At 51.9% G+C, this 22,023-nt stretch overlaps 1 protein-coding gene across 1 annotated transcript in view; it reads right to left on the bottom strand.

Moving 5' to 3' along the window:
* Positions 1–1,886: 1,886 nt before the first annotated feature.
* Positions 1,887–22,023, bottom strand: part of PCSK6 (proprotein convertase subtilisin/kexin type 6) — a 36,263-nt gene continuing 16,126 nt past the window's right edge. The window contains exons 7-21 of the mRNA XM_037394772.1: positions 21,695–21,867; positions 17,608–17,820; positions 16,034–16,134; positions 14,318–14,421; positions 13,745–13,862; positions 12,511–12,699; positions 12,136–12,272; positions 9,957–10,136; positions 9,242–9,344; positions 8,475–8,671; positions 7,954–8,041; positions 6,557–6,648; positions 5,158–5,287; positions 4,013–4,125; positions 1,887–3,572 (exon numbers count right to left, since the gene is read on the bottom strand). Coding sequence (XP_037250669.1) covers positions 3,475–3,572; positions 4,013–4,125; positions 5,158–5,287; positions 6,557–6,648; positions 7,954–8,041; positions 8,475–8,671; positions 9,242–9,344; positions 9,957–10,136; positions 12,136–12,272; positions 12,511–12,699; positions 13,745–13,862; positions 14,318–14,421; positions 16,034–16,134; positions 17,608–17,820; positions 21,695–21,867 — 2,036 coding nt within the window. The 3' untranslated portion in view covers positions 1,887–3,474. The remainder of the gene's footprint in view (positions 3,573–4,012; positions 4,126–5,157; positions 5,288–6,556; positions 6,649–7,953; positions 8,042–8,474; positions 8,672–9,241; positions 9,345–9,956; positions 10,137–12,135; positions 12,273–12,510; positions 12,700–13,744; positions 13,863–14,317; positions 14,422–16,033; positions 16,135–17,607; positions 17,821–21,694; positions 21,868–22,023) is intronic.

Raw genomic sequence — 22,023 nt, 5'->3', positions numbered from 1 at the left:
TGAAAGCAGTTAGGAGAGAGCAAGACGAAGAAAGAGAGCTGTCATAAGCAAAAATGAAATATTAGCGGCACTATTGTACGTGACACAGGAATCATGCAGCAGTAAAGACAGCAGAGTCTTTAGTCATTTCAGGCAGTCATTGAAAAGAGACACTCTTCAGCCTCCTGGAAAGCAGGTCCTGCGTCTCACAAGGCCAAATAAAACGCAGACCTAGCACAATACAGCTGTGTGCCTCAGCTCTACAGCCGTAATAGAACTGTAATTGAGAGCAGACAGATTCTTGGTCTCATATGCTGTACACAAGCTCTTAAAAGCCCTTTCTTTGTAATGGAAAGTCAAAGCAATGATTTTCAAGATGTGTGTTCCCCACCTGCCAACTACAAAATGGCAGATGGCTGTGGATGCAACCTCACAGCCAAACAGCAAACGAGGAGTCAGGCTGCACTAAGAAGATTTTCCAGAAAACAGCTATTATAGATTTGGCTTTGGTGCCAAGAGACAATAGAGAAACAGCCTTTAATAAATTGCCTAAATATGCATTTATCTTGAAGACACAGCCACTTTGATCCTCTGAGCATACCAGAGACTTTAATAGCTTCAAGCAAGCATTGCAATAACTTGGATAAATAATCTGAATTTTATTACTTTCCAAGAATGATTTCTGAGGGAGTTAGCGCCCTGGGAAACACTGTAAGCTGCTGTTGTTGCATGAACTTGATGTGTAGAATTTCTTTCTCTTTCCCTGGCAGGCTGGAGGGCAGCAGAAAGCGGGATAAAGCTGGGACTGCTGGGGATTGGTCATCTTAAATTGCATTGCTTCACCCAGTGTGTATTTTAAGTTATGCCAAGGATGTAAGGGTAAACATCATTTTTTTTTTAGCATTTCAGTACATCTAAATATACCAGTGAGCAGTATTTAGAGGCAGGCCTCTGTGAGCCAGAGAACTAGAAGGCAGAGCTGACGCAGTACTCCTGATTCACAGCTCCCAGTTTTTGACTGTGTGATACAGCAACAGAAATGAAAGTTTGTTATTTTACAACTGAAGGGGCAGAAGCCAGGAGCCTTTTACCCCAGTTCTGACCTCTGGTTTGGCCTGAGACCAAAAGGGGGATCCTGGAGCAACAGAAGGAATCACTATGTGATAAATCATCTGATCAATTCATATTTATCATCTGATAAATGTTAAGACCTGTAAGACACAGGAACCCACAGCAGCACAGCTCTGAGAAAGCATCTTCCCTCATGGGAGGGCTCCATTCTTTTCTTTTTTTCACACTTAAAAAGCTCGATTCCTCAGTTCAGGCACTGCCCTGGGCACCTGGCCCATGGTTAAACATTGCAAAACCAACACAACCAACAGAAGGCTCCACAGCTCTCTCTGCGCCCCACACACACCGGCAAGCTCCTCTCCTTCCCCAGCCAGCTGAAGGACGGGGCCCTGCAGTTCCCAGCGCTACTGTGAACTGTGGTAGGGCACCGGGGGACACAGGATGCTCCTTGTACAGGTGGGAAAGGGGAGCAAGCCCTCCTGCCAGCTCATCTGGGATTCCCCACAACCGGAGAATAAGCCCAGCCATGCCCGAGTGCAGCAGCCAGACAGCCCTGGGTGCACCAGAGATGCCAGCCCAGCCTGGCATGGGGCAGGTATTCAGGGTACAAGTTTTCTCTGAAGGTAAAAGACCTTTATGAAAACAAAAGTGAGGTTTTTGCAGGTGCAGCTCCTCTGTTCTAGAGCTGTTTCTCCTGCAGGTGCTCTGGGCTGATCAGGAGCTCCAGCCAGGACAGCTGCTTTATCCGGCAAAATATAGACACGTGATGCATCGCTGCCCTGCCCTGCCTCTGGTTGGGATGGCAGCTGCATGAATTTGGAAAAAGCACAGATTCCTTTGTCAGGGGAGATCAACAGTTTATTAACTTAAAGGTCAGTTCACCAAAGCTCCATCTTTCCTTAGGTTTGGTCCAGGCAGGTGACAGTGTGGCTCTCCCTTCTTCACCTGGCTGAGGTAAGCTTTAGCGGGCAAGCCCAGGCAGGGTGTGTGTCGTTGCAACCGAAACCAAACAGGGATTATCCCAGCTCCATGAGGAACCGGTGACAATTTGTACTGTGAATTTCATTGGCAAAAGGTTTAACTCATTAAAACTATTAACAATGAAAATCAGAACATGCAGCATAGGAAAGAGTGTTTACATACGTCTGGTGCAGAGCGGCTCTGCAAGGTCAGAGAGGAAAAAAGAAGGACGTAAGACTCAAAAAGATTCCCCACTCCCATATAAAAAATAGTCCACAGAGAAAAACCAAGTATTGTATAAGTTATTTTTTAAAAATCTGTAAAACAACATAGCCAAGGATATTTTAAACACAATTATATAAACACCACATGACTTACTATTAAGAGACAGCATGAAAAGATTTCTTTTGGGCAAGGGTTTTGTAAAATTAAGAGTTTCCTGGCCGGATCCCTGGAATGTCCCTTCTGGAAACAGATGCCCAAGAAAAATCACTGCTATGAACAGGAGGATTTTGTGAGAGAGAGGGGTATACCCAGCAAAACAGGGGAAGGATCGTAACACAGAATGCCAGAAGAGATTAACTGCAACACCACCTCCTTTAGAGGAAGGATCCGTCTTGTTCCAAACTGAATTAATCAGCAACTTACTAGCAGTTCCAGGAGGGAAATTCATTTCATGGTAAGGCTGTGACCCCACAGGCTGATCCATGCAGACGAACCCCCCAAGTCCCTAAGACTCCCTGTAGGCACCCAGGTTTTGCTTGCCTGCAATGACCTGCAGGGCAAAGCCCTGCTGGACTCGCTGGGCTGACACGCCTGCAGAGCCGTGTGGATCAGCTCTCACTTTGGTCCTCAAATCTCCAGTTATTGCCACGGCCAGAGAGAAACGGCTACCAACCGAATCCGAACAGGAGTGCCAGAGCAGGCTTTAGGGCACCGCTCTGGGAACCACCTAATTCATCGTTTTACGTATGTACAGAGCACGGTACCGGCCGCTTGCAATGCAGGTTTATATCAGCCGTCACCTAGCAGAAAAGGGTACCAAAAATTGAGCCAGAAATGGCTCTTTCTTCGCAGATATGTGAAGTCCTGCATCCTTTGCAGCGAAGGCTCCCGCCAGCTGCTCGGAGCGGGCAGATCAGTAGGATTTCTGCGAGCAACCAAGCATGTGTACATGGATCATGCATCGGTCCCTGCTCACGAGGAGTGTTTGAGAGTATTAATATCACCGCTTGTCTGCTGCCTTTCAGGACTCGATCATTCAGGGTATGATCCAATCTCTGCTTAACATATTGCTATAGAAACACGCTGACAGTGATATTAAAGCTATCAAACTCACGAGCAAATGCTTGACAGCACCATGTAAACTCTCCCAAAGCTGAAAAAATAAACTTTTGTCCTAAACATTTGGCAAAACTGGGCTGGCAGTTGGTAGAAGTCCTGGATGGATGCAGCCACTGAACTTTACCCGGCCATAAGACACGTCTGACAGCAGAACTGCACAAACAACTTCTTTTCACAGAGCTTGTTTGATTTCACCATCTCACAGAAAGTCTTGTCAGCTGGGAGGCGAGGAACAAGAGAAAATGAGAGCAGATTACCATTTTAAATAAACAAACATTGCACGTAACAGGCGGTGCAATTCGTTCCAGTGTTGGAGGAGAGAGAATTGAAAAGCAGGCGCTTTTTAAGGGCATCTTTCACATGGTTTTAATGAAGGAATAAAGCAGCTTTGCAGTGAGTGGGAGAATTAGTCCCAAGACTAAACTATAGTGAAATACAAATGCTCAGATGTGTTTGAGCAACAGGCAGATACCCAGCAGCTCTGCCAGGTAAGCCACCTGCCCACTGCAGCCAGAGCCCAGCTCACTGCAGCTGTGCCCCAGCAAGCCCAGGAGCCCCAGTGCTTTCGGCTTTACATTGCGAAGAGAATCCCTCAACCCCCTCGTTTTTGCTACTGCAGAAGCACTGCAGTGCCAATGGCTCTGCCACAGCTACTTACCGTTGGTACAGGTTTCATTTGTTACACAGGAGCCACCAAGGAGGCTGAAACCTTCTTTACACTTGAGGCAGTTTCCACTGGAGCCCTCGCAGGCTGAGCAGTGGTCATCACACCTGGGGACAGAGACGCTGCCATGGTCTGAACCGCCACCAACACCCTGGCCATCCAAAATGGGCTGTCAGCCAGAAAATGGGTGTGCCGGCACTGTGACATCCAGACCGAACTGGAGGATAAGGAAAATGGCAAATCTGAAGCTTGAAACGTTTATTAAGCCCTGAGAAAAATGGGCTTGTTGGTGCCAGCTCAATGCCCAGTGACAGCTGGTGACATCCTAGAAGTTCTCACCTTCTGGGAAGGCTCAGTGGGACTTGCAGCTCTCCTCCCAGCAATCCCAGTTAGAAGAAGGGCTTTGAGGAGAACTTGTGTTGCTCCCATCTGTTTGCTCAGCAAAAAGAGCCCAGCAGCTGTGCCTCCTGCCTGGGGACAGTGGCTTGTGGAGACCATACCTGAAATCCCTGGGAAGGGATGCTGGTCCCTTGTTCCTCCCTGCTGGAGAGCCAGCAAGGGTTGAGTGAAACCCTGGGCAGGCAGGGACCAAGTTGTGTGTTCCCAAGCCACCTTTAATCCTTCCCTTTCAAGTTTGCTTTAATGAGGCTGAATTAACTCCCACTCCCCACTTAAAGTGCAGAGTGCAGGAGAGTGGGAGCAAATTGCTGCCTCCCAGCATCTCCCAGTCTCCCGCACGCACGCAGCCTCTGTGCTGGGCCAAGGAGCAAGCAACCGCTCCTCCAACATGGCTGCAGGGCAAATGGAGCAGGTTTGATTGAAAGCTCGAGTATTTACCTAAATATTACCATTCCTCCCACACCTCCTCCAGAGAGCCTGGGGCCAGGGCTGAGCCCCTTCCACGGTAGCCCTAAGACATCTTGGCTGGCTGGCTCTGGCAGGGGAGTGTGCAGCTTTGCCGCTCTTAAATCTATAGGGCAGGGGCATGTGGGGTCCAGCCCCATGGCTGTCCTGGCTCCCTTAATCCCTATTTTAATTTCCTAGTAAACAGCTCCAGCTGTGAGCTGTTTCCAGCATTATTTATCCTTGCTGCCATCAGTCCTGGTATTACTCTGGTCACGGTCAGGGTGGTACTGTACCTCTTGCAGACTTTGTTGGGCAGCCCATGGCTGTGGGCAGGGTAGAAGCCCTCACGGCAGGCAGAGACGCAGCGCCAGTGGGGTGCAGAGGCCTCGGGGGTGCAGGGTGCACAGTCCTCCTCACCTGGCCCTGTGGGGACAGAGGAGAGGGCAGACGGCACATGAGCAATTTTGGAGACAGTGCCAGTGTGGCCACAGCCCCACGTGAGATGAGGGGCATCGGCTTGGCTCTGCCCTGCTCATGCCCAGGAGTGAACAAGCTGCTTGTGCCACCAGGGTCCTGCATGGCTGCTTAGCTCCCACCCCCCAAAAAACAGCTCCCACCCCAAAAAAACCCAGCCAGGACCCAGCACCTCTGCAGAGCCAAGAGCCGGCCACAGGGGCTCAGCAGGGGACAGCACATCAAAATCCCCTCTGGGGCATCAGCCACTGCTCCCAAGTGTGCACTGCTTTGGCTTTGCCACCCTATGCAGAGCAACACGTGCAAAAAGTGATACTGAATCGGGCTGCAGAGAAGCTGGAGGAGGAAAGGGCTCAGGAAAGGAGCTGGGAAAGCAGAGAGCCCCACTTCAGCGCTGGCGCATTGTGGCTGGACAGCAAACTTCAGTGATGGAGGTGGTATTATTAGAGGCCTTCCACGCACCAGGCTTGAGAAATGGTTATGCAGGAAAAGACAACAAGAAAAGGCTTGAAAAATAATTGTGGTAAAGTACATTTACACTGACTGGAATAAGAATTAGAAAGGAAGTAATTTTCTTAAGGGATTAAGAGCCCATTCCCTTCCACGCTTGCCAACAAGATCAATAAATATTTTGGATTTAGTCTTAGGAAATTGCCCATGTATGATAGAAGAGATTCACACCACTGAACATGAATTGTCTGGAGATTATATTATCATCAGATCTATGATGATTTCGAGGGCAGACGCAAACATTAACAATGGAAAATAATTGGACTTTCAAAAAGCAAAAAAGGCAGGATTTAAAGGGAACGCCGAGCAACTTCGGGCAGCAGGAAGAAGCTGGCAGCGGCCAGCCCAGCCCCGCGGGGTGGCCAGGATAACACACCTCAGCTGCCTCACATTTTTATATGCTGCAAAGCCATCTTCCATCACTCCAAGAGGGTTTTACAGCCTCCCCCGCAACCTTATTAAACTAAAGCACCTGGCTTCAGAGGGATCAGGAAATAAAGAATGGCTCTAATAAAAATGTAAAAACTCCCTAAAAACCTTTCCAGTGTGAACATATACCCAGCACCTCATGGGATGTGCTGGAGACCTGGGATTGCTTCCCCTCTGGCATGCTCTGCCTTGGCTCAGGGTGGATATGGTGGGCATTGACTCATGATGCATGAGGGTTTTGGGGTTCTGCATGGGGATGCTGTGGGGCAAAGAGTGTACCTGTGCCAGCAGGGCAGGTCTCGCACCGCCGGGGCTCCCGGCTGAGGTACATGGCGGGCTGGCACTCCGGCACACAGCTCTCTCCCGCCAGGCTGCCAGGAAAGCAGAGAAGACATTTGTAACCAAAGCTGCCGGCTCTGGGACCTCAACACAGCCCATCCCCAACTCCGCATCCCCCCGTGCACTACAGCAGCCTCAGCCCGCAGCACAGGAGGCGTCAGAAAGCCAGCTAGCCCTTCAGGAGAAATTAAAGTCCTGCCTGGACCAAAAGGACAACTGCAGGTTCCTTAATTAAGTATCCAGGAGGAAATAAAACTATTTTTTCCTGTGGGCAGCCAGCCAGGCTCTCACAAGACCTTTTACACCATGAAGCTCCCTGGCACAAAAGGAAATTTGTTCAGTGCCGCGGCTGGGCCAGTGCTGCTTTAGCGTAGCAGGGATGATTTGAAGTCCCGACTTAAAAGGATATTGGATAATAAAAAGCAAGCGCCATGCGGATTACGTCTGACAAGTGCCTCCACTTTTGCTTTTCTGAGGGAGTAGATAATCTTTTGGCAGCAGCAATTTCTTTGTCTGAGAGAGCCCTGCTGCTACACCACGGCTCTGGCTCACTCACAGCTCCTGAACGATACGAACTGCTGTGGGACAATACTTCCACATGCATTTGGGGATGGAAAACAGCTTCTCCCCAGTGCCGATGCTGCTCACCAGCACGGCTGGGCTCTGCATCCCAGTGGGGCCAGAAGCAAGGGTGCCTAGTGCTCCTCACAGGGTCGGGGCTGCCCTGAGTGCACCCACATTGCTGGAAGACCAATATCCTATGCTAGTGCCACTCAACAGACACATTGGATAAAATTTTCCTGCATGGATGAAGCTGAGAGAAGGTTTTCTGTACTTGCAGGGAGCATTTTCAGCCTGCCTGCAGCAGCCTAGCCGGGTACTGGCTCTGCCAGGTGAGCAAAACCAAGCACCCCATTCGGCTGGGACAGCTCTGACAGAGCCACCTGAGATTCAGGAGGAAACGTGCTTTGCAATGTGTGCTGTAAAGGTTTTCATTGCTTTTTTTCTCCCCATTCTAGAAGTTGCAATGCTGGGAGCTGATCAGGTCACCAAATTTGGATGGGCACTCCTGAGCCCGCAGCACAGCACTTACCCACCACCCTGCCAATAGCTGGAGAAAAGGAAATTAAATTTAAATCATGCTTTTCAGCTAAAGGGACACAAATCATCACCTTTAAATGCCCAGACCTCCAGCACTCCATGACACAGGTGTAGCACCACTGAAGCAGAATCCTGGATCTTTGAGTAACTCACTTTCTAATTTCCCACCAGTTTTCCCAAATTTAAACCACAGGTACTGATGCTGCAGGTATAAACTCCTCTGGTGCCAGTTTTACCTGAATCCATCTTTGCATGCAGTACATCTGTCCGCTTCACCAACACATTTTTTACAGCTTTGATGACATTTCAGACAGCGTTTCTGACCTTTCAAAAAACAAAGTGAGGCAGGGAGAATAAAATCTGGACAGTGATTTGCAAGCAGCAGTTGGAGCCGCAAAACCCTGCTGCACCCCAGCACCAGCTCCCTGGGGTGCAGAGGCACATCATCCCTCCCTGATGGGTCCCTGCTATTGCAGATGACCTTATCTGTCATTGCTTGCTAAGTAGAAATATGCTTTGCAAGCAGCTAGGATCATTAATTACAGTCTTCTAATTACGAGCTGAGTTGAGCACCTCTGCTTTGCACCACCCTCTGAATACCCAGAGGTTTTCCTCCTCCCTTTGCTGTGCAAAGCAGGTCAAGGGGGGAAATTCAAAGCCAATACTCAAAACCCAAGGTGTCTTCTCCACCCATAGCACTTAAAACAGAAGAACCCCTGCATATCCTCATGCTACAGCTTGCAAGTGATATCCTTACGTTCCTCGGCGTAAAACCCGGGTGGACACAGCACCACGCAAGTGTTCATCTCCTGGTGATGGTAGAGGCTCCGCTTGCACGCCGTGCACTGGGTCGGTCCCCTCCCAACACAGCGCTCACAGCCCTTGTAGCACCGGCGGCATCTCCGGGCACCTTTGTCACCGAAAAACCCCGTGGGGCACGAGCTCACACACATCCTGGGGAAGGAACCGAGAGCACCTGCGCTTTGGTGTCAACAGCCAACCGCTTCCCAGCAGTCCAGTGCCTGCCGCTGACCCCTCGTCTGCAGTGTTTGGGACATCCCCCAGCCTTGGTGGCGATTTGCACTCCTTTACTTCATATTCTTAAGATTTAGGGTCTTGAATTTTGTGGCTCTCTAATAAAGAGCCCGTGACTCCCTGGGCCAGAAACCTGGACTATGGGTAAACTTCTCCTGTGCCAGCCCCAGAAATTGAGGAGTGGAAACCTCAGTTCCAGAAGTGATTTGGCACCTCAGCTAGCTGTCCCTTGGCCGTGGGTGACTGCAGCTGGTGAAGCCAATGCTTCTTCCCCAGCATGATTACACGGCCAAGGTCCTCCAAGACTCTACAGCTCCATGCCCCCATTCCATCATACCAAGGGTCCCCATGCCTCCTCCTCCCTCTGTTTTCTCTCTCATATACTCCTTTCCCTGTGCAAACATCTGTCACCCATGCTGCCGTAAAAGCCCTAAGGAAAGGTGCTGCCACCACCCAGGGACCCTGTGGGGACAACCCACCAGCCCTCACCTGCCGGTTTTCACACTGCCCAGGCTGTAGTGGATGCAGTTCAAGCACTGGTCGGCATTGGGGCCATCGCAGCCCTGGTCACCGCACTCGGGATGGCACGGACCTGCAAAGGGAGAGACTGGCTTGGTGGGGGTACAGGCTGAGCATCCCATAGATCCCACTGCCAGGATGCTCTGAGCACACCCTCCCTGGGCCAATGGACACGGGGAAGGGGCTGGGGACCCTCTGCCTATTTTTTCCTGTATCTATTATCTTAAAGATCTTCTGTATCTTATCTATCCCTATGGAGCTGCACGGCTCTGGGTGCTCACCTCTCCTCCAGCTCATCCTCCCCAGCATGAATCCCACCCAGCCATCCCCTGGCTGAACATCCTGCTACAGAAGCAGATTTGCAAGAGGGGCCAGACCTGCTCCACAGGCACCAGCAGGGATGCCTGCCCATGCCCACACCAGGCCGGGAAGGAGGTGGGCAGAGGAGCTTTTTTTACTCTTCAGATGGCTGCACCACCAATTTGTGGCAGGAACGCTGGGATGGGGCGTTTTGCTACCTTCTAATTTTGCCATCCTGCTGCCCCGCGCCAGCCACAGGCACTGCTCCTCCCAGCCTGCCTCAGCCCTGGGCAGGATCAGGCCTCATGGCTCCCACATTTTATCCAGGTTTGCATTTTCCTGGGTACTTTGGAGGGGACAACGCAGTGGCACAGCTAGCACTTACCTGCATACTCCTCCTCCTCCTCCACAACTTCCACCTGGCTCTGCAGGAAGGCGGCTCTCGATGGCTCCATCTCTGATGCTGGCACCTCCAGCGTTCTCCCGCTGGACTGGGGGCTGCCCAGCGTGGTGTAGGGGTGCTCAGCTGTCCCATAGAAGAGAAGGCTCCACTCCTTCAGCTTCCCTGTGGGGCAGGCGTAACGTCACCCATCCCGCTCCCCGTCTTGCTCCTCCCTGGGGGACCTGGCTTTGGGGGAAGCAGGAGGCGGATGGACCAGACCTTCAGGGCTTCACCACTGGCACAGCAATGCAGAAGCAAACAGCGAACACCCAGAAATGTTCATGAGCCCCTGAGCTTCCAGGCCGCACAAACGTGGCTGTTTAAGGCACCTACAAGGGATTTGTTTGTCTATAACTCATCTGACAAACCTCAGCATCACCATAGCCTTCCTGTCTAACGTGTGGAGAGAATCAGTAACTTTAAAAGCTCCATAATAGAGGATTATTTCTGTCTGACAAAAGCCACCCGGCACACACTGGATTATTTCTTGCTGCTGTTGCTCCAGCCATCCTTTGCCTGACATACCAGAGGTCTGAGCTCAGTGTCCCCGAAACAGCATGGGGGCCACCAGAGCCTGCACTACACCTGGGGGCTGGGGACCCCCCGTGGCCTTACATCCACACCGAGGTCCTCTCTGACCTATGCAGCTTTGGGGAGGGGGGTCCAAAAACACCATTGCATCTTTCAACACTGTTTTTCTTTCAATTCCCCATCAATGTAAGTCACTTCACACCACAGCACGCTTTGCTTTAACTACTAATCCCCGCATTTCCAGGAAGGGCTTTAAATTTCCGACACCCAAATCCCTTGGCTCTCTGAAAGGGCTGAGAGGACCCACCTGCTGCAAGCAAGCAGTGCTGGCATGGAGCACGCAAAGGGGTAAGCTCAAGCAGCATCAGCCAGGGAAGAGCTCAGCCATGCACCTCCGCTGAAAGAATTAAATTTGCTTTAAATTTAAAATGTCCCATGTGAAGCAATCCCAGGTTGCATAGGGCTGATGCTGGGGGTGCAGCAGGGCCAGCAACAGGACACCCATAGTTTTTAATTGGTATTAAAGTAACAAATTTAGTTGGTTTAATGGTATTACACTAACATTTGATACCTGTTTCTGCTGGGGCTGGAAGCGTCTTCCCTTTTTTAACTCCCACTTTGCCCTCTCTGGTTCAAGCCTGCTACAGAGCCTTTGAGGGGGGTGACTTAACATGTCATTTTCATTTCATTTTGCAAAGCTGGGTAAAGCTGAGGCCTGATGCCCACAAGGGGCTCAGAAACACCCGCTGTAAACTGTAAATACAGGGGCAAAAGCAGCTCCGTGGGCGCTTCACTGCTGCTCTCTGAGTTCAAAAGATTTCGGGTGAAGGCAGCAAACAGAAACACTTTCTGCACAATGAACCCCCATGTGCGCCTCCCGCCAGAAAGTCGCGTGGGAGAGATTTTTAATATACTCCTGGCTTCCTATCAATGATTGTGTGGATTTTAACACCCCCGCAATGCACACCAGCCCCAGGCAGGATGCTTCATGCCCCGGTGCCACCAGCCGGCAAGGCGGCTGCCCCTTCCCAGCAGGACCGGATCCCGCCAGCCCGGCTCCTTTGCCAGAAAGCGGTCAGGGTGCAGGTGGCCACGCTGGGGACGTGGGGACATGGCGGGGCTGGGGACATGCAGGGGGCCAGGCTGAGCCCAGCCACCCCCTGCCAGCGTGGTGGCAGCCTGGGGAGGATGTCTGTCCGTCTGCAGCCTGAGGGGCATCGTCCCCTTGCACTGTTGCACAACCAGCCCACGCGCCAGATGTCCCAGCAGTGAAGCAAAACAAACAAACAACAATTACAGCTCTTGGGTTTCCTCATTTTGACTCATTACAGTTTAATTTTGGAAACCTGGCTCTCAGTTGCAGGCAGTTTGCTGCTGGGAGAAAACCTGCTCCTGGCTCAGCCAGACTGGCAGCCTCCTGTGCTCAGGGCTGAAGTTTTATTCCCTTTCTGAAAAATTTGGGCAATACAGTTTTGCTGAAGACCATAAAACTCACAGCAAAAGTTGCAGCCAAGCAAAGTAACTTGCAAAGAGCTTTGGGGTGAAGGGGGCTGGCGGGGGCTGGGGAACATGGGTGCTGGGGGACCCTTACCTTGCACTGCGGGGTTGCGCACTTGAGATGGTGTGTCGTGGATCTCCAGGGTCCACTCCCCCGCTGCCCGCTCCCCCCAGCAGTGGACGGTCATGAACTCCCAGCCCTTGAACCCCTCATTGGAGTGGTCAAACACCCTGCAACAGTAATGCCATGGATCAAGAAGCATGACTTTGTCTTATTTAATCAGAAAAGGTAGATAGGCAATTAAGGATTTTAGGGATACTTGCATGCACCCACCCTTGCACAGAGCCCTCCTGCAGCTGACACCCGAGCATGCCCCCTGGCTTCCCAAAAAATCCGAGCAAATTTGCAGCAACCCCTAAACAAAGATGCTGCCCAGCCCAGATGTGTGCTGCTTCCAGCTGCACTTACCTCCTGGCAAGGAGCTGCGACCTGGTCCCCGCTGGAGAAATGAGGCTGATCTGGAGGTCGCCCCGGCGTGGGTGCGAGATGCTGAGCCGCACCACAACGTGCTCCAGGTAGAGCACGTGCTGGTCGCGGTGCTCAGCGCAGGCACTGCTGAGGGTGCTGGCACGCAGCACATGGTCTGCTCGGATGTACCTGCCAGAGATGGGCAGAGCATCACTTTGGGGCCAGCATAGCTCCCCAGATCCCTGCAGCATGGACGCCCAATTATATTTGAAGCCAGTCTCCTACTGCTTCACGGCAAAAATTATCTCATCCTCCATTGCAATACAGTGTCCTAGCACAGGAATTTGCTGAATTGCTCAATGGTAACGAGATGGGTTTGAACTGCTTCTAAGATCTATGCCTTATGGGCTGCAAGGGCGCTTCTTTATTATAACCACCAGTGCAGCGTTCCTCTTTGGGTTGTAATTAGTGTCTGTATCAGATAAATAGTTTCAAGAACACACTTGGCTCCAAATTCATTCCTGCTTTGCATATGTGAGTCTTCCAAAGGAACTGCTTTTCTGATGAACAACTCCCTTGCTCTACAGCCAGGCAGTGTAAACCAGGAGGGTCCATTTGGTCAGAACCCTGATCCCACCCTTTAACCTAGCAGAGACAGACCTACCGAAGATGAGATGCAAACTTAGGCTGTTTAGAACCTGAAGACAAGTTCAAAGAGACCCCAGGCACCAGAAATTTGAGAAGCCTTGTGACAAATCACCAGTTTTTAGTGTCTTCCATCAAGACAAGGTGCTTGGTGGAAGAGTGAGGAGAGACCAACACATCAAGTAAGATGCTCATGTAGGACCCAATGGGCAAGTTGGTTTTGGTCTCTCACTGTCATCCCTCAAAAATGCCCTGCTGATCACCCATCTGGGAAGCGAAAGCATGCAAAATAAATCACTCACTGTCAAAGCTGGTCCCAGAGAGCCCCTGTGGGACCTGCTCCTCATCAAGACCCCAGGTGGGCACTTCTGGCTCAACAAACAGTTGACAACAAACTGGGGTGGACAGTGTGGGTCACTGACCGAAAAATCCACCTCGCTTGCACATGGGCTTGTCCTGGCCCCCCTGACTCCTAATTTTCCTTTCCAAATGCCAAGCTGAGCCTTTGCATCACAAGAGCCAGCTCCACCAAAGCTCCTTCCAAGCAGCCACATGCCCTGGGAGAGGCCCCCACCCCACAACCACTCACTTGGGCACTCTGTCCAGGCTTCCCACGCAGACCTGCTGGGGAGGAACCGCCTTCCACCTCTTGGCTTCCACCACAATAGCATCTGCATCCACCAGACCGAAGCCATATAGATGGCTAACTGGAAAGAGAGAAGACTCAGAAACCCACTGCTTTCCAAGCAGGGATCAGGATGTCCTCCTAGTGCTTGGTGGGTCATCCTTCAACCATCAGGGAAGGCACGGAGTTGTCCTTGTTGGGGTATGAGGTGCTCCAACATGTGGCCTGCCCATGTTACACCTCAAATTCACACTGGCACCATGGAAAAAAACATCGCTGGGAGCAGCCCATGTTGTAGCTCAGGAGAGCCGCCACCAAGCAAAGCTTCCAAACCTCCATCAAGTAAGGCTTCTAAGCACACTGCCCCATAAATTACTGCCCTCTCCTCTCTCTGCTCAACCACCTGATGGCAGGAGCTCCCAAGCAGCTGAAAGTGGCCACCCAGGGGGAACGCCTCCATGAGCAAAGCTCTGGGGACCTTTGTTTTCCCTTGGGTGGCCATTTTTACCATGCCACCTTCGCTCCCACACCCCTCACCTTTATGCCCCGCACCGTTGGTCTTCCAGTCAGACGCTCGCAGGTGCACTGGCCGTGAGGTTTTGACCAGCAGATGCTGGACATCTCTCCAGGTGAGCAGGGGGCTGCAACAACATACGGTTCATGGGATGGCTCTGCTGCTCCCAGTCTTCCCAGCAGCAGCAGGGACCCCCACTGGGTTAAAAAAAAACCCAAAAACAAAAACAAAAAAATCCTCTTTCCTGCTCCAAAAGAGCATGAATTGCTGATTTAAATGCTGACACCCTGCCTGGAGGTTGACCATCACTTGCAGTGCCCCAGCAGAGGGGGGTATCCCAGAGAGGGATGCCATGTGCCCGTGGGCATTGCAGGACTTATTCCTGGCCAAGGGGCTTTAGTGCTCACGCTCCAGGGTATAACTGAAGCAAATCAAGGAGGTTTTCCCCATTTTCTTGCAGGAGAACAGGAAGGAAGCACATCCTGAGGCAGGGTACTGGGCTCGGCAGCTTGCTGATACACAGTGCTGAGCAAACCTTCCCTTTATAGGAATAACAGCAAAAATTGCTGGAAAAAAACCCTGGGTTGCTTATTTAACAGAAACATGAAACCCAAAGTGTTTCCAGCCCCCTGTCTAGGCTGGGTTTCAGTGAGGTTTCTCTGTTCAGGGTGCTGGACACTGAGCACTGGTGCTTTTGAGCCCCCCACAAGACCCCAGCCCAGGGATATTGCTGAAGAATTTTCCACATTTTTCTTACAGTCAGTTCTTCGGCATCTCAAGCTGGGATTTATATTGCTCTTGAGCAACGGTGAAGAAAAGAAATTCAATTTATTCCTTCGTGTCATAATGGAGTGCCTGAGCACCAAGCTCTGGTACTTAATGTTGCGTGTTACGCCTCAGCTAAACAATTCAAAAATTACATCTCAAGCTCTTAATATATGAAAAAGGCATCTCTAGAAACATGCCCACCTGATCCAGGTGCTGGGACTAAGCTGCAGGAGAGGGACTGGGATCGACACACTGTGATCACCATCCCTGGATGCAAGCACAGTTCTGCCCTGTGGCTTATTCCCAGCCTTATTTTTATTTCCACCCCATAAAATTAATAATAAGCTTATGAGAAGATGTTCCATGAAGCAACACAGAGATGCCCAAGGGGTAAGCCTGGTGCCTCACAGGGACTGCTCCTGGGCTGGGGAACCACAACAGGACCAGGATAGGACCAGGATGGAGGCAAGAGGCAGAGCAGCTCCTTTGAACTGGGAATCCTGTCACTGCTGGTCACACACCATGTGGGTTTTTGACATTATGCAAAAGTAGTCCTTTTCCCCCAGGAATGAAACACTTGCTGAAAACCATCACTTCTACAGACATTTTCCATTTTCTGTGATGTTTTCTGACATTTTTTTTCCAGGAAGCATTTATAAAACTCCTGTTGGAGCTGACTGTCAGCAGTTTCAATGCACCAAATGAAAAGCCTGACTTATCTCACCAACCCCAACTTTTCAACAGATGGCAACAAGAGAAGAATTAGCTCAATAAAACACCTGCAGGAAGATTAGATGCAAAACAACAACACCATATCAAACCTTGCCAAAAAGGAGCAGTTTAGAATAACTTTGCCCCATTTTGAGTTGCTCCAGAGGAAAAACACCCACCTTTTTCCTTTCTGATTTTGTTCTCCAGATACTAAATGTGGAAACATTTCCCCCACAAGCTGGTGGCGAGGTGACACTTACTTTGCCTCCAAAGCCAAAGCAATGATGCCCGCAACCATGGGGGCGGACACGGAGGTGCCAGTGTGGCCGTCTGTGCAGCGGTGCCGGAGATCTGTGGTGACCTGTGGAGAGAGGAGCTGCAGCCCCTACGCTGTTGGGATGCTCCCAGCGTGGGCACTACCCCACCGAGCACCCCAGGTTTGCTTGGAATGCTGCCAGCAGGGAGCTGAGCCAGCAGGTACCCAACCCCTGCCATGGTTCCCATGCCATCAGGCTGCCCAGAGCCCCCAAAAATGGGCTGCAGATATACTTGGCACAGAAGAAAACACCCCTGCTTACATGTTCCTTTGTTCAAAGGTGCAAAAACTGTTTGAAAGGGGAAAAAAAAAAAACCAATTTCACTGTGGATCAGCTGGAGGAAAAGTCACAGATGGAGCAGTGTGAGTGGGACAGATCTGGCGTGAGTATGCACCCATGGGTGCATGTTGAGCTGTGCCATATTAAACACTTTCCTTAAAAGCTTCAGCTCCTGGTGTTGGGCAAGAATTTCCATTTGCATGGGACAGGAAAAGGCAAGAAAAAGCGCCATTTCCAGCTTTTTTGTTTCAGGAGAGAGCACAATACTTGAGCACCAAAAGCTTGGAGAGGGGAGGTAGGCAGAGATGCTCTGTTGGTTACATTTTTAAAAGTCTCCTAGGTTTTGAGTTAATCTGGTGATTTCTGGAGCAGGAGTGACGTGCCACCCAGTTTCTCCCCGAAGTGCCTCTGGAAGCTGCTTTTTTGCCCCATAATGCTCCAGCAGCACTAGACTAGTGCTAGTATCTGCCATGCAAATGCTCCTGAGTGCCATGAAAATGGCACTTGGACTGTTGTCTGGGTGGAAATTAATAATTTATGGCCCAAACAAATCACTCCTGAATAAAAATAATTTAAAAAAGACTTGTAAAAGAACCCCACAATGCTCCTCCCCCCAAAAAATCCCCTAATTTGGGTGCAAAACTCCCTCCCAGCTCGGATAAGGCACCGTGCCAGTGGGCGATGTCTCACTGCCCAAGGTTCAGATGATGCGCAGGGACATTGGTAACAAGAGGCCTTGCTGTGATGAGACCACAGCAGCTGTTGGGACAGGGCAAATACAGCCTGGGCAGCAGGGAAAACCAGACTGATCCACGTGTGCATACACCCTCAGGCAATTCCTGGGCTCTGAAAATCTCTGCTCCCCATTTGGGGTTGCCACATCCCTACCAAACACCTCCATCCTCCCTCTTTTTTCTCTCTCAGGCTAAAAATCCTCAAAACTTTTTTTTTTTTTTTTTTTTTTTTTTTAAGCAAGGGACAGTGAGCAAGCACTTTGGGGAACGGGTAAATATTTGCACTAGTATTTTTGCAAACCTCCAGCCCTTTCACCCATTTACCAGCCACATCCCTGAGCAATTCCCAAGAGTAATTTTTGCTCCACCATAAAAAACCACAAGCAAAACTCACTGCAGGACTAAGGGCAAAGCTTGGCTCTTACAACTGAACAATCATCCAGCCCAGCCACGTAGAAAACATCCAGGGGATGCTGCCCCATGTGACATCGGGGTAAAACTTACTATTTTCCGCTCATAAAAAGCCCCGCTGCTGTAGGTGGTGGCAAGGGTGGAGGCACACTCCTCCAGGTACCAGGGCTTGTAGCCGTTCTCGGTGGTGCTGCTGATGGAGATGGTGTAGATGCTGTTGGTGTAGCCGTCGCAGGAGCAGTAATCGCCCTCTCTGCCGCCGTTCCCTGACGCCCAGACGAAAATGGACCCCAGACCCCTGCGGCCCTGTGGGCAGAGAGGGGGCAGGGGGGGTGAGAGGAGGCATTTGCCTGGGATGAGAGGCCATCTCGGCACAGGGAGGAGGGGGCAGCCCCCCGCCAGCGCTGGGATGCCGTCAGTAAGCCTGGGTTTGGGTCTGGATATGGGCTTAGGTTAGGGTGGAAGGATAGGTCCCATCCTGTCCAGCGCTCAGCCCCCTGCATCAACACCTGCAAACGTGTCCCTCAGCTCAACCAGCCCCTGTTTTACAGGCAGCAGCTCCCCGCGAGGATGGGAGAGCCTCCGGCGACAGGGATTTTGGCATCTTCCATGGTCTCTCCTGGGGGAAAACATCTCAGGTGCTCAGAGCCCCTGGACAAAGCAGTAACACCCGGCACGGTGCTTTCTGGGGTGCAGGGATGGCCCTGTGGGAGGAACTGGCAGGGACAGCCCCAAAACCCATGTCTCCCTCATCTTGAGCCCACAAAGCTCATTGCGAACCCACCCAAACTACCAGAAACGATCCCCTGACCTATCTTTTAGGTTCCTTTTGTATGTTTTTTATTTTTTCAATCCTGGCCTTTTCTCTCCTCCCCACCGCTTGGCAGGAACATCTGATGGAGCCATCCCCACCGGGTACAGCTGCAGGAGCCCACCGGGAATTGGGGGGGTGGGAGGGGTGCACCAGCTGCCCAGACCTCCCCGGAGCTGCGGGAAAATCCCGCCCAGCAGCGGTGGCCGCAGTGCCAACGAAGGGCCCCTAATGAAGGCGATGGCGCAGGGGCAAGCCCCACTCACCCCCTCCATCCAAACTGCTGCCAAGGGCACCCAGGAATAACCCAGCCCCCTGGGGATTCACAAACAGCCTGCCACAGTCCCAAGGGAGGATTTTTGGTGGCCCAAGGGGGTTTGGGGCAGGAAATGAAGTGGCTGGGTTGCTTCCACGCCTCGCAAGGCAGGGCTCTCCGGGGAGGGCTTGGCAGGCGATGGAAGCACACGGCGGCAGCGGCGGAGCAGCCTCATCCTCCCCGCGGCTACTCCTGCCACGGAGAGATTTCAGCGCTAGACTGGGCAGATCTGGTGTTTACCTCCCTCCCACTGCTCTGTGGCAGCTTCCTCCACAAAAAATAATAAGAAGAATAATCATAATAAATAAAAAAACCAGCTTTGCTCCAGAGGAATTCACTGGGATTTATTGTGGGTTTTAAGCACCGGGGGGAGAGGGATGGTTTATTACCTGTCTCGCCCTCCTCCTGGGGCAGAGGCTCTCCGAGCTGACCCTGCCTCTGGATACACAGGCTAAGTCAGGCTCTCTTGTTACTTTATGAAAGTTTTCATTATCTGGGCTGCCTCGCAGCCAAACTGGGTGGGTATTTCCCTAGCAAAGATTAATAGAGCTGTCTGGGACTCTTCAAGAAAAAGTGCAGTTGCAAAGGGAATTACTGCCCTGCCCCGCATCACGGAGAGCTCAACTCAGCTTGCCAGCCCACCAAGCTTGCTGCTGGCATCTCCAGTCCCACCTTCCAGGGTTCCCTGGATCTCCAAGGCAGCAGCATCCCAGCCCCCGTGCTCAGTGCAGGCAGTGGCCATCCGGCTCTCCAACACTAAAATCCACCCATCTCCAAGGATAAGCCCTGCTGCATGCAACTCAGTCTCTCCTAAATCACTAACTGGAGGAATAAAACCAGGCACCAATCGCCAAAGGCGTGCGGAGATGTAGCAACGATTTTGATTTGGATCAGTAGATGGGGGGCCCAGACCTCCCTTGTACCCTGCACCTCGAGCGTTGCAGCTGCGGGTGCTGGGAAAGGCTGCTCGGTTCTGGTCCAAACCCCACACCCCCATGATGCCCAGGCAGGGCTGCGCTGGAGAAAAGTGGGTTCGGAGCCAGCATGGTTGCACGAGGACACAAACAGGCATATCAATGACACTAGAGCAACACACATCTAACACCTGACAGTGTTTCCCAGCAGAGTGAGCTCACCGCGTATTGCAACTCCCTTGGATTCAATAAAGCCACTCTTACCCTTTGCCCTCCAACAAACAACTACCAAGATTTTCACAAGCAGACCCCAAACACCCATCTCCTTCATTTACCATCCTCCTAAGCCAACACCATCCTGGTGAGGGGCTCCTGGCCACTACAAAGCCTGGATCCAGATCATTTAAACCAGGGAATCCCTCCCTGGCCAAGGCTGGGGATGCTCCGGCTCACCCCATCAGCACATTGGTTGGATGTGAGATGCACAGCATCTCCCCGCTTCCATGGAGTAGCTGGGGCTTGGGTGTCTGCCCAACGGCACTCCATGAGAGCGCCCAGGATAAATATCCCCCTGTTAGCTTGGGAACTAATAAGGTGTGTGTGGCTGGAGCGAGAAACAAGAGGATAAATTACCCCAGTGCAGTCCTATCGCTAATAGATAAAGGTTATTTTAATGTTTCCATTAAAAACTCAATTTTAAGGATTTATAACTCAGTTACAGCTGTTCACTCGGGCTAAAGGTGGCAGCTAACTATCTGCTTGCAGCTTTCCTCGTTATTTAAGAAGTTGGTAATTAAGAGCTGTGCATGCAGGACAGTGGGTGCCACAAATACATGTGGCAGTGGGGGGGGGCAGAAATAAGGCTGACAGGGTCTGAAATCCCCTGGGAGACAGAAACAAGCATCCCGAAACAGCGGGGCTGTGCCGGGCAAGTACCCTGCTGCCGCCCATTTGATCCAGCATGGAAAAATAAGGTCTAAAAAGCAGCTTGTTTCCCCCGTATTGACACGGCGTGAACTCCCCAGCACTTCAATGGGTTCCTCGGCAGGCTCACCGCCCCGGCAGGAAATCAAGTAAATAGTGGGAAAAACACTCCACCCTATTTTTAGATAACAGGCAGGCTGCGCTCGCCGGCCCGTGGCCACCCCAAATCCCTGTGCACTTCGAGAAGAGGCAGCAGAGGCAGGAGTGGAGGCAGGGAGCAAAATGGGCAGGGGTTCCAAGCCCAGCCTGGGGCTGCCAGCGGCAAAACCCCAACCCCAAATTTGCCAAAGCACCCAGGGGACACTCGCTGCAGAGTCCCAAGCTGCCGCAACACTTCCTGCGGCACCTGCCGAGCTGCCAAGAAAGGTCTTTTTCCTGATGCTTTTAGCCAATATTGGGCATTTTTTAAAATCGCCCAAAAAGAGAAGGGGCACAGGAAGGCCAGGAGATCCCCAATGGGGACTGACAGCTGTCAATCACATATGACACCAGCTGAAAACTCTCACTGGAGGACTTCAGGGACAATAATCTGAATTTCTCCTGTGCCCCCGTGGCCGGATTCTGTGGCGGCACCCGTGTCGCCTCCCCAGCCATGACACGGCCACTAGTCTGGGTTGAAAACCAGGGAAATGCTTAGTGTGATGGAGACCCCTGGGAGAGGATACCGGGGCCCTGGGGAGGGTGAAGGAGCAGGGGATGAAGATGCCGGGGGGGCAGCCACTTCCCTCCATACCAGCACCCGGGGGGATATTTTGAGGTGCAAAGTCACCCCCCCTCCAAGAACAGCTTTGGCTTTCTCAGCCCGGCAGAGCTTCGCAACTCAACCTGGGGCCTGCCTGCCCTGCCGGAGCTCTGCCCAGCAGCCGGCCGTGCTGAGGGGTCCTGCCGGGGCCGCGCCATCGCTGGGCACCTCCCGCCGTCACCACCCTCAGCTGCAAAATCCACCGGAGCTCTTAGGGACGCCGGGGAAAACTAGGAAAAATTAGAGATGATTCGCCCCCCCCACCCCCACCCCGGCCCTAGCGATGCCATCGCCTCGGGGGGCTGAGCCGCCCGTCCCCGCGCCAGACCCCGGGCCAGCCATGGCCCTGGCACGCATTCCCCATGGGGCAGGAGGAGGAGGGCGAGCGCGTCTGGGCGCTGCAGGATCCACACCTTTTTAATGCCATGCTCAAAAGCCTGTTTGGCCAATAGACCAGGTCCATCAACTGTCTTCCCATCATCATCTGGCCCCCAGCTCGCGCTGTAAATGTCAATGTAATCGGGTCTGATGCCAAGCGACTTCGCTTCAACAACATCTGTTACATCGCCATCTAACATACGAATGCCTAAAAGCACAAAAACATCAGACATTAGGGCTTAATGGCTTGGATGAAAGTGCGAGGATTGCAATCAAAGGGTTTTGTTAACGGCGGCAGAAACCACATGGCTTGAGCGCGCCTGGAATAGCTTCAACCCGCGGCCCCGCACGCTAACGAGCCCAG

Source organism: Falco rusticolus, chromosome 7 (genome assembly GCF_015220075.1).
Source record: "Falco rusticolus isolate bFalRus1 chromosome 7, bFalRus1.pri, whole genome shotgun sequence".
Lineage (NCBI taxonomy): Eukaryota > Metazoa > Chordata > Aves > Falconiformes > Falconidae > Falco > Falco rusticolus.
This window is presented reverse-complemented; position numbering and strand designations above follow the sequence as displayed.